This window comes from Thamnophis elegans, chromosome Z, assembly GCF_009769535.1.
Source record: "Thamnophis elegans isolate rThaEle1 chromosome Z, rThaEle1.pri, whole genome shotgun sequence".
NCBI classification, from domain to species: domain Eukaryota; kingdom Metazoa; phylum Chordata; class Lepidosauria; order Squamata; family Colubridae; genus Thamnophis; species Thamnophis elegans.
This window is the reverse complement of record NC_045558.1, coordinates 34,935,277-34,947,928: the sequence shown is the minus strand read 5'-3', so window position 1 is coordinate 34,947,928 and position 12,652 is coordinate 34,935,277. Positions and strand designations below refer to the sequence as shown.

General features: G+C 38.1%; 1 protein-coding gene across 3 annotated transcripts in view; it reads right to left on the bottom strand.

Moving 5' to 3' along the window:
• PHF14 (PHD finger protein 14) overlaps nucleotides 1–12,652 on the bottom strand; it is a 155,701-nt gene that overhangs the window by 46,772 nt on the left and 96,277 nt on the right. For 2 of the 3 annotated variants that reach the window (XM_032235252.1, XM_032235253.1), the window contains exon 18: nucleotides 8,886–8,918. The exons of the other annotated variant lie outside the window; for it this stretch is intronic. In XM_032235252.1, coding sequence (XP_032091143.1) covers nucleotides 8,886–8,918 — 33 coding nt within the window. The remainder of the gene's footprint in view (nucleotides 1–8,885; nucleotides 8,919–12,652) is intronic. 3 annotated transcript variants of the gene reach the window in all.

Genomic DNA, 12,652 nt, shown 5'->3' with positions numbered 1-12,652 from the left:
GATACAACCTGTTGTAATACTCGCTGTCCAAATGCAGCTTCAGCTGAAGCGTATCTGTCAAGTCTATAGTGACAAATAAACGGGGATGGGTTAGTCCACGTGGCAGCCTGGCAAATCTCCTCCAATAGAGCCTGGGAGGCCCAGGCGGCTAAGGTGGCAGCATTGCGGGTGGAGTGTATTTTGATGTGAGGAAGAACTGGCAGAGAGAGAGCAGTGTAGGCTCTGGAGACGGCCAACTTGACCCAACATCCAGTGTTTGAAGAAGAGCCCTTGGATCCCTTCTTACCATCCAGTTGAAAGCAGACCAATAGAGCCTCTAAGCATTGGAAATCAGTGGTTCCCTTGAAATATACTCAAAGAGCACATCGTACATCCAGATAGTGCCACTTACGCTCCAGCCTGTGCGATGGATTAGGGCAGAAGTCGGGAAGCACTAACTTCTGGGCTCTGTGAAAAACCAAATTTACCTTGAGGATAAATGTCAGATCCAAGCGGAAGACAACCCTGTCCAGATGGAAGATATATAAGTCTTGTCTGACTGACAGGGCTGCCAGCTCGGAAATCCACCTTGCCGTGGTAATGGCTACAAGAAAAAACACCTTCAATGTTAGATCATGCAAGGTGATAGAACACAGGGGTTCAAAGGGGGCCTGTGTTAACAAGTCCAGAACTTTGGAGACATCCCAAGTTGGGAATCTATGGATTGTAGGGGGCTTGAAGTTGGTAGCATCCCTCAGGAAACGCTGGATAAGCGGTTGATGGGAGAGCGGCTTTGAGATGCTGAGAAACATCACGGATGACAAGGCCGCTACTGGGCGACGGAGAGTATTCGGAGATAGCCTCTTGTCCAACCCCAGTTGAAGAATCTGAAGAATGTTAGGAATGGAAGCTTGCAAGCGAACAATAGTCCTCCGATGGCACCAGGTGGAGAATTGAGTCTTGGTGGCATCATAAATGTGGTTAGTGGACAAGTGCCTGGAGGCCTGAATCGTCCAGATGACCTCGACTGAGAAATTGGCAGCCGTCAGAACCACCTGCTCAACCTCCAGGCGGTTATGCATAGCCAGAGAAGATCAGGATGTCGGAATGACCCTTGCAGGAGCAGGGAGCTAAACTGGGGAAGCTGCCAAGGAGGAGCCACAGAGAGATTTAACAGGTCTGCAAACCAGGATCTGCGGGGCCAGTAAGGAGCGAGAAGAATCAGCTCTGGCTCCTCCATCAACATCTTCCGTATTACGCATTGAATCAGAGGGATCGGAGGGAATGCATATAGGAGCCCTTGTGGCCACCTGCACCTTAACGTGTCAAAAACCCCAGTGTCGCGTAACACATGAAATATCTGGGTAGTTGGTTGCTATCCTGTGAGGCAAAAAAACCCAGGGTCGGTAGGCCATACCTGTCTGTCAACTGCCTAAAAACTCTTCAATGAAGACTTCAGACTCTGTTGGGTCAATCTGCATCCGGCTGAGACTGTATGCTCAAATGCTGTGAATCCCTGAAATGTGCTCCACCTGGAGGGACAGGAGGTGTATCTCCACCCATACCCCCAGCTGGAAAGACAAACTCATTAGTTGTTTGGACAGAGTTCCCCCGTGCCTGTTGATATGCGCTTTTGTGGTGGTATTGTCCGTAAGGATGAGTACACGCGCATTGGTCAATAGATCTTGGAAATGGAGCAGTGCTAGATAGACGGCCTTCAACTCCAACCAATTTATGCTGTGTTTCAGGTTGGAACCACTGACCTTGAGCAAAATGAGACTGTATGTGAGCGCCCCAGCCAGAAGGCTTGCATCAGTTCTTACGGTGATGTGCTGAGGCTCCCGCATATGGTGCCTTGAGACAGAGTTGGGGATAGCCACCATTGCAGGGATTGGGTTACCTTTGAGGTGAGATGAACCCGGAATGTCAAACAGCGCAGTTGGACTTTTGATAGGGAAGCAGGAACCACTAGCTGACAGCTGTGAAACTGGCACAATGGCACAATGTTGAAGGTCAATATCGTTTTGCGTAGCAGCTGAGAAAGTTGGATGAGGGGAACCTTCTGTTGCCATTTGATGGAAGACACCAGCCTGAGGATGCTCACCTGTCGTTCTGGTGATAGGAAGACCTTCCATTGTTCCGTGTCTATCACAGCCCCCAGATGGATTAGACGAGTTGTAGGTTCTAGATGACTCTTTTGGAAGTTGATCAGGAACCCATGTTCCTGGAGGGCCTGGAGCGAATGTCCCTGTTTGCATGGTTCAATGACCTGGACAACAGCAAAATGTCATTGAGATAGTGAAGAATTCAGACGGCCATGGAGCGGAGATGGGCACCCAGGACAGAGAGAATTTTGGTGAACACCCTCGGGGCTGATGACAGGCCGAATAGTAGGGCACAATATGGCAAATGATTCCCTGCATAAGTGAAATGAAGGAATTGCCTGTGTTCTGCCAGGATGGGGATGTGGAGGTATGCTTCCATGAGGTCCACCGAGGAGAGGAAGTAGTTTGGTCGGATGCTCTTCAGGATGGACTGCAGGGAATGCATTTTGAACCTCCGATACACTATAAATTTGGTTAGAAATCTGAGGTCGAGAATTGCTTTCCAACCTTCTGAAGACTTTGGTACGATGAAGAGATGGGAATAAAACCCCTGTCCCTACTGATTGGGAGGAACCGGCTGGATGGCCTGAATTTGGAGAAGGTGCCTGATAGCCAGTTCTACCAACCCTCTTTTGCGTGTGTCCTTGGAGTCTGGAGACAGGATGAAGTTCTACGGGGGGTTGGAGAGAAACTCCAGAGCTAGGCTGAATCTGATCGTTCATCTAACCCAGGCGTCGTTGGTGATGTCGCCCCAATGATTGGCAAAGGCCGAAAGGAAACCCCCAATGGGGTTTGCAGAAGGGACGATTGGAACCCCCTATGACGGGCTTCCTGGAAGAGAAGTGTTGTGTGTTCCTGCCGGATCTGTCATGGGAGGAAGGATCCTGTCTGGGAGAGCCTGATGTTGGGAATGGGAGTAGTTGAAGTCTGTCCCTCGAAAGGGAGACCTACGAAAAAAGGAAGAAGGCTTAGAATCGGAATTGCGAGTAGCCGAAGGCAGAATCTTCCTTTTGTCTTTCGACTCTATTAGGAGAGGCCCAAAGAGGAGACTAGCAGAAAATGGAGAAGAGGCCAGTCTCCACTTTGCTCTGGCATCCACCTGTCATTGCTTTAACCATAAGAGGTGCCTCGTGGTGACAAAGAGGCAATGGCTTTAGAAGCAAAACGTGCTGTGTCCAGAGACACATCCACAGAATACTCGATGGCTGCCTTGAGTTTATTGACGTCCTCATGGGACCTGGTGTCTGCAGGTGAAAGTCTGTCTTGCAGCTGCTTGAGCCAGCGAAGGGCCACCCTCTGAAGAAAGAAGTAGAAGAAGCTGCCCTTACCGCCCACGCTGACTGATGGCCTTTGACCAATGACTGCTCAAACCTCTTGTCCTCTGGACAGAGAGCATCCTCTGGGGCAGCATAAGCTGCATTAGGGGATGAAAGAGCCATCACTGGAAGGTCAATGGAGGGGACCTCCAAGAGCTTAGAGAGCTCCTATGTTGTACAGCTGCTTATCTAAGGAAGAGGGCAGGAGACCCACCCCGGGAGAAACCCACTGATTCTGGACCACCTCCAGAAAAAGCTTTGGAGACGGGACTACATCCTTCTTAATGGTTGGACGAGAGAAGAGCAGATTGGTGGTGTCAGGTTTGTCCAGGTCAGAGCCTGAGATAGGCTTGGAGACCAGAATGCTGGAAACTTTCTTCGCCTTGAATAGGAGAGAATGAAACAAAACACGTTTAAAGAGGCCAACCAATGCAGAAGGGGCAGATGTTAAATCCTCATCTTCTGAGAGATCCAAATCTCATGACCTCAATGTTGTAGTTGAAGAAATCCTCACAAAATGGCTGCAGACTTTTCCCGCCTAAACAAGATGGCTGCCAGAGATGACAAGGCCCTTCAAAGGCTGTTGCAGCGAACTGACAATGTCGCTTTGACCTCCTGAATGCTAGGGAGCCCTGGTGTGACGATGCAAGGCTGCTCAATTGAAATTTTTTCAAGCCGCAGCTGAATGGTTGTATTGGAGGCACTGCGCCTGGCAATGGCTGCAGTGGTGATGACAGCGGTTGCTGAGGCGATTGCCGAGATGGTGGCTGAATCAGAAGATTCGCAGTGGCAACGGCTGCTTGGCAGCAAGCAGAATGGTGGCGTTCAAAGAGCAGTGGGTCTCCCTGTGCTCACGCAGCTTCCCAAGTGGCAAGAATCAATGACGCTGGAGGCACTGAGCTGTGGCTACGGCAGTGGCAGCACCGATCACAGAGGAGTGCGGCAGTGGCCGGAAGGATGTATCCGTGGGCTTGCCGCAAATTCTCCTCAGACTGGTAAGCCAAATGACCTGGAAGAGGCCTGTGGCCTGAAGCCTTCCTGCAAGACTGAGGGAAGCCATCCGGAACAATTTGCTTGAATTGAAAAAGCCAATCAGTGAAAAAGTTTTTGATTGAAAAAACCCAATTAGTCGAATTAGAATTTTTTGTACTGTGATTTAGTCAGTTAATATAATTTAAGGTAGGAGAGATCAGAAAACACAGCTAATCCAAGGATAGATGAGAACTGAGAGGAGTTACCACAGAGGGCGTGTCATCACAACTTGTAGACTCAGTCCTATTGGATAGTGACAGAGTTAACCATGTCTGGATGATGTCTCCACCTTCTGGAGAATAAACTAAACTGTGATTTATACCACTATTTTTTCTTCCTGCAAAGCCTGCTATACAGTAAACTAAAACAACGTAAAAATACAATTAAAACAAAATATTAATAAGGCAATGATACAGACATAGGAATAAATTGTTAGTCATGCAGCAGCATACAGAGATTAAAAAGGTATTTTAAAAATTATAGAAATAGTCATACTACATTTTAATCCATAAATGGTTATTGTTTGTTGCATACTTTTAAGAGCTACTTTTTTTGGAAATTATCAAATGTTCTGTTTTCCTATGATATTTGACTACCAAAACCCAATACATTTTAAATAACATTAATAGTGTATATATAACCTATATTTAGGTTTTGTAGCAATTAGCAGTTCATGAGAAAGTTTTTGAACAGGAAGAGCCATATCTATTTTTTTCAATAAAGTTATTCTTAAATTTTATTTGGGTTCTTGTAAGTAAATAATAATCTAATTTTGCAATTATAGAATGTTAATAGAAATAAATTGTGCTACAATTTGTATGTAAACAAATTGTTTATAATTTGTATTATAAGAAATCTTAAAAACAAATCAGATTTAAAAAGGTGAATCTAAATGTATTTTTTAGCTATCAAACATGACATGTGGCAATAAAGATGCTGTCACTGTGATAAAATTGATTTGGCTTCTCTAACTATAGAAGACTTTTGGCTATACAGGATTATATACAGATATCTCCCATGAACCAATCCAGGATAAGAATGTTTACACCCTATAAAAATGCTAACAATGAACGTGTGGAACAGTAATATAGAAATAATCGATACAGTGGAAAATAGAGAGCGAGAGAGTCTCCAATTGCTAATTTGTGTACAGGACAAAAATTATGGATGGAGTAACTCATATGGGAAGAACTGTGGTCTATATTTATTGCTAAATGAGAAAATTAGGCCATGTGTTAATCATAAATGTACATAAAGTACATTTTTAAAATACATTTTGACCTGAACAAATTAGCAACCCTAGAATGAAAATAGTCATGAGGACATGAGCTCTCTGTTCAATCTATTCAAATTCAAAAAGGCTTGCAGAAAGCTAAACTGATAGCAGGCAGCAGTGAGGATTCAGCAGCTTTTAAGAAGATGTCATTTATTGGACATAACTGTTTCACTCTTCTAACACAATTGTTAAATTAAACTAGGTAAGAAATTCAAATCCAAATCTCCACTCAGCCATATAACTCTCTAAGAAATGTTGGTCTTAACACTATCTCTCTTTGACTACTTAGTTCACAAAACTATGGTTACAATAATACTGGTGAGGGGGATTATATAACATTCCTGAAATTTCTTGGAGAAAAAGTAGGACATAATATTGGAAAATTAATATGATACCTAAAATAGTTCTAAGATGCTCAGTGCTTGGATTTGAAGACTTTAGCATCAAAGCCATAACACCTGACACCAATCTGCTTGAGGCACATTTTATTTTAATTCCATTGCGTTGAATTTGAAAGCCGTATCTTCAGCACAGGAAGTAGTTTTCCATTATGCCAGTGGCTTTAAAAGACACATATGGAAAATTAATTAATTTTATACACACTGAAATGCTTCTGATCTTCCTTTTAAAGCAAATATGGCAATTTTTGCTTCAAGCCTACATAATATTTTTGAATCTTTTTTGAGCAAAAGAAAGGCAGCACATAATCAAAGTTATGAATTATGAAGAATTATTCTAAAATTTGTTTTATTTGGTATTCACTGTCCACCATAGATTTTTAATTACATTATATGGCTCTCAATAAGAAAAACTAGAATGCTGTCCATTTATTTTCATTACTATTCCTATTGGCAAATATGACTTTATCAACTACATAGCAAATATATTTGCATTGTATGGAATATGTTTCCAGTGATACAAGTTTTGTAATGAATGTGTTTGCCCACTCAAGCTATTAAGGTTATAATTCTCAGGACTTCACTTTAGGACAAACTTATTTGATGCAAATACTGCTCAGTCTGGTATATTTCATTTTCCAAATTCAGTAGCTGATTAAATGTGACCCAAGTACAATAACAAATCTATATTAGCAAGAAGAAATAATAAAAGTAATATTTCCAAAGCAATAGTCATTTGATACACTCAAGTAAATATGCACTATAGCGTGCAGAGTTTAAGCAATTTAGCATCTTTTGGGGAAGCTAAAAACATCCTGGGTCTCCTGCAGAATTCATTATCTACATGATTTTTCTGAGTAGGAAAAGTTGGCAAATTCAACTATAGTTCTTTGCTAAATATAGTTTATAATATTATATATAAATTATTTCATATTCTAACAATGATAAGTTGACAACTCTCCAGTAAAAATATGCACATCCAGTTTAAAACAATAAAACTGAGAATCAGTGCTCCATTTTTCAAGACAGTGTCTAGCACTACTGATATTAAATCTAAGACTCAGGCTAGAAACCAGGAGTCTGTGAGTTTTAGTCTCGCCTTAGGCATAAAAGCCAGTATGGTGATCTTGGGCAAGTAACTTTCTTTCAGCCAACCTACCACACAGGGTTGTTGTGGGAAAATAATAGGAAGAAAGAGTATTAGATATGTTTGCTTCCTTGAATTATTAATACAAATAATAAGATAGGATATAAATAAAAATAAATGTTACAATAGGGGTATCTGTTTTCTACTAGAATGTATGTTAACGTAACTTTTTTGAGAACAATACTTAAGTGACTATTGATATATCTGCATAATATGTTCTAAGCATCATCAATATTAATAGCTTAGAGGTTTGGTGAAATAGGCAGCAAGTTTCTAAGTTTGACTAGATGAATATTAAATATTTAAAAATCCTTTTTCCCCCAAGTTGCTCAATTTTCAGTCTTGCATTCTTAAAATATTCTAACTGAATAACTAGGTCCAAAGCATATAAAAGTATCAAATGCTAATGGCTGTTTTGATGTTTTGTCAAAGGCATGGGTTTAAATTTTTATTTATTTAAGAAAATTTGTATGGCTGTTTACTCACCCTCAGTGATTCTGGGTAGCTTACAAAAACAAGTCCCATATTAAAAGTTGTTTAATATAGGAAACAGATATAGGGGAAAATAATACTCTTAAACATTTTAAGAGCATTTATGAAAAAATGGACTAGACTTGTTGTCTATTGCTCCAAAGAAAAGTACATAAATCAACGTATAAGGAAACAGAATTAATTTCTGGAAATTATAAAAGTTAGAATTGTGCAACTATAGGGCAGATTTACTTGGATGGGGTAGGTTTTTCTTCTGTTAAAAAGACTAGATATCACCTTAATGAATGTTTTACATTGTAAATCATGTATGTAGTAATGCTCTCTAATGTCTTTTCAAATTATTCAGTTAGTGGTTTATGTGTTTAACAAGAAATCTTCCCCTCCAAATGCAAGAATCTCTACAGTAATGTTCTTTCAATATATGATATGGAGGAGTACAAGGTTGACAAAGCATGATGAATGATAAAACAAAACATTCACATGATCCTTGATGAAATCAGCATCGTGAATTAGCCCCACAAGTAACATGGCTATTCAGACATGAAAGCATGCATCTTTTGGGTGAAGGGAATTATGTCCACTTGAAAAAGCTAGGGCCATTCTTGCAAGCATACTTGGGGATTTAAATCTGGTTCAATGGTGGAACCTGACAAGTTAATGAGATGTAAGTGATTTGTCAAAAGGAAGAAATTCAGCCATTGTTGATACATATATACATTAGTTTATCCATGAATCTCAAATCTTGAAAGGTTAAAGTCCCTTTTTTGAGGACTTACTCTATCTTAAAGCCAAAAGGGCTTTTAGACACAAATCTAGGGATTTATTTAAATATAGCCAGCATAAACCTGTGTTCACCTTTGTCTTGAATTAGCTCCTCTTTTTTTCAGTTCTTTGCAGCAGGCTTCTTTTTGGCTGAAATTATTGCTGTACTTAACACAATCTATAGTTTTGGCTCTACACTGCAAGGCACATACAATTATTTTGTGGATCTGTATTCCATAAGATATAAATACTACTATACAAAATATTTGCAGTATTTTAACAGTTAGATATTCATACTAAAATCAATGTATATATGCCAACAATCACTGTTATTTAAATTAGAAAATAAATATCTAATTTTACATGTTTAACAATTACCTGATACTTGTTTTTCATTCCATCCACTTCACCCTATATTTAACACATAAGGTATTTTGCAGTTAGTAGAAATGAAAAGTACAGGGCAAGATCTAGTTAAGCATTAGTTTCAAGGGGAGAGTGGTAAGCCCACATTTCCCAGATGGCAGACAAATCCAACATCTTAAAACTTCTTGAGAAATATTAGGAACAAAATGAATACATTGCCTTTATATTCTGTAGCAATTTTACTCTTATTCACTACAGACAGAGTATACGGCTTTAGAAACCATTTTTTTGGGGGGGGGGGGGTTAAAAAGAATCCAAGGGGAATCTGCATATTAGTCTCAAACAAATTATCTTAACCTAAATTAAAAGTATATCTTACTGTAGTACTTAGTTGTCCTGTGTGGAAAAAGCAAATTGCTTTCAGTAAGGAATGTGAAGCATGATAAAGTGTAAAGAAAAGGTCTAAAGAAATCTTTCTTCCTTTTCCTACTTCAATTAGCCTAACTACCTCCTAAGAAACCCATTTTCATCTTTATGCAAATAGTATAAAACTTTGTTTCTGGTTGCAAAAGCCTTTGTGCAAGGTACATTTTTTTCACAAGTGATTATGATTTCATTACACTATAACTAACACTGATTGCTCAGGTAATGCTTGCACAACATCCAGTAAAATCCGGATATGTCTAGGAAAAACCATATCACTTGTTCTAAACTACGCATTATGGAAAACTAGCAAAGTAACTACTGAACACTGCTGTTATTTTTTATAAAAGGCTGAGCAAAATTAAGTTATATAGCTAGGTATTATCAATGCCTATAATATTTTTGACAGTGACCATACTCCTGGATTTACATGTGAGAATTTGCCCTTTTGCTGCTTTAAAATAAACATTCTATTCTAGCAGAGCATCTTCTTAGAGGCTTTTTTATAGTTCAAAAGATACCGGAAAACTGAAATTGAAATTTTATTATGCGTCACCACACTAATTATAGTCACCAAATAGACAGATCTTCTCCAAGATATCTATCCCCAATCTGGCCCTTCAGGTCCTCAAATGGTGCACCCATTACCACTGTAATCGAATGATTCTAGATTAGTGAAACTAAAATGTGAAACACAATTAAAGTTTATATTTCATTTTATTTAACCTCAGTCTTTAAAAGTAGATATTCAAATAATATAGTTTTAAGATTATTAAGAAAATCAATATTGGCTTTTTAATTCATATTATTGCCTGTAGTAATGATGTTCATATATGCACTATTTGTAAAGCATTTTCCATTTTTTTAATTTTCTATAAAGAGGGAATATTTTGAATAAATCAGCACAATGAATGTGATGTTTCTTCAACAGCCACTTTTAGTGACAGAAAAGACAAAAATCACTTGTGCCCCATATTAACAAATGTTCATTGACTTGCAAAGAGTAATGATGCTACTTTTTATACCAGGCTATACATACAGATCCTCAGCCCTTTTCCATATATTTCTCAAGCCATCCTATCTCAAATCAGATAAAGACATTAGTAGTATGGTTCACCATATCCAAGACAAGGCAAGCAACAAAAGAAGTCAGGAGATCCTCAGCAATGCATACAACTGGCACAACATAGAATGATTAGTCAATTTTCAAAGCTATTTAAAATTGAGAATAAGGGTGTTTGAATGAAACAGCTGTTTTGTCGTCAGTAGCTCAAAGATCTCCTTCTGCACTTTTGTACTTATCCCTGTGCAAGAATTAGATGACTCTGGAACTAAAAGAATTACACAGTGATGCTCAAAATGTTTACATTAAGTTGGTGGTTTTAATAGGTGAGTAACTATTATTTATTTTCTTTTTACAACCCTGTAACCCCTTTTATCAGGGTGGTGCTGGGGTGACTGAATGGAGCTGAGCGTTTACTGGCTGAATATCCTTTCTAATATCTACATGGAGATTGCAGCATATATTTTCTCTTTGTGCCCCAATAGAGAAACATCTTTTGCTGCCTAGGATTGAACTCTCAACCAACTGGGAGATGAGCATCTTCACTAGACCACTATAGACTGTCAGGTGAGTAAACACTAATATTCTCTTATAATTTTCATTTGGAATAATCCTTTCTGACTCTGATTTCACTGGTATAAGAACACTGTATGAAAACATTAAAACCTAAAAAGAAAGCAATGCTATTTCACTATTTGAACATATACATGAAACTGCTGATGTATATAGAAAATAAGATTTAATGGTGGAAATAAAAAGTGGTGTTGACAAGTTGGCTCTGCAGTCTACAATTCATTGTCAGAAATAAAAAAAAAATCAGGCAAGATTTACTTACTTTTCCATTTCCAATGGATTTATCTCATGTATGGTCCATCGGAATGTCTGTGCATGTGTGAGCTACATATAATTAAGTTAAAATCCAATATGCTGAAGGTTCTGGCCTTTCTTTCACACAGAGAAATGTGCGATAGAAAAGAGAAATCATGCACTAATTAAACGTTAGATGGGGAAACCCAGTCATGAGATGAACTGCAACACACGATCTCATCCTACAGCTGGGGTTTATGCAGGTAATAAAAAACTGTTTGCAACTGATAAAGGTATTTTCTGGACTGAGCCCAAAAACTTGTAAAACTTGGAAGCACTCATTATATAATTAACACTTAAAGTATACAAATATGCCAAAAGACTTTTAAAATGAAAGTCATTGCACTGTTTTACTTAAATTGAAGTATTATTCAGCAAAATGGATTATGATACTACAAAACAGAACAATTGTTTTAAAAATGATGAGATATTGCTTTATGATGAACTATTATGAACATTCAAATATAATTAAATTTGCCCATGCTGAAAACAGATAAAATTAACTAAGATTATCAAAAACAAGAGGTAAGATTGCTATGTACCAAAGCTCTGTTTTTTAAGTTAACATTGCTGGTAAGAAAACATTGTTAATAAATTATTCCTATTCGTGTTGCTTTCAGTTATTTATCTCCAAGGAGTTTTAGTTTAAAATATTGCCTATAATAATACTGTACTCATTTTTAGTTCACTCAGAAACCAGACCATTTAAATGTTTTTCAATGTCCAGAATCTGGGTGTCTGTCAAAGAATAGGTCAAAAGAGTCATCCTGATGCCTTTTGAAGCTATACTCCTCTTTTATGAACATAATGTTGGCGATTTAATTGTGTGGCTGCAGATACCATCTTGATCTTTTTGACCTTCTGCAAATACACCTATTCAAAACCAGTGAATGCTTATAAGGATTCCTATGACAAAAATTATATATTTATAAAAAAAATGATTAACAATATTCACTGCATAACTTTCTCTTCTATTTGAAATGAAAATTATAACCTTGTTTTGCTTCACAGCTTAAAATAGTCTATTTCAAAATTCATATAAATTATATACAAAGACTGAATCTATCAAATATTATCAAAAGAATTAAGAACAGTAAGCAATAATGCACTGTATTTACACATATTTTCCATTATATTTCCAATTTCATTTTACATGCATCTATTTAACCAACATATACAGAATATAGGCCTCTTATAGTAAACAATTTAGCAATATAGTATGATTCAATAAATTGTCAGACATTCATTAAATTCTTAAGAAGTATAGAACATTCTATATTACCTAGAATACAACACAGTGACTTGAAAAATTGTAAATATCATTGTATGCTTTGCTAAAAACAATTATAATTATACACTTATACAATCACAGCAGCATGAATTTTGACTTTCAGTGTTTTAGTAGGAACTGAATATGAGCTTTTGT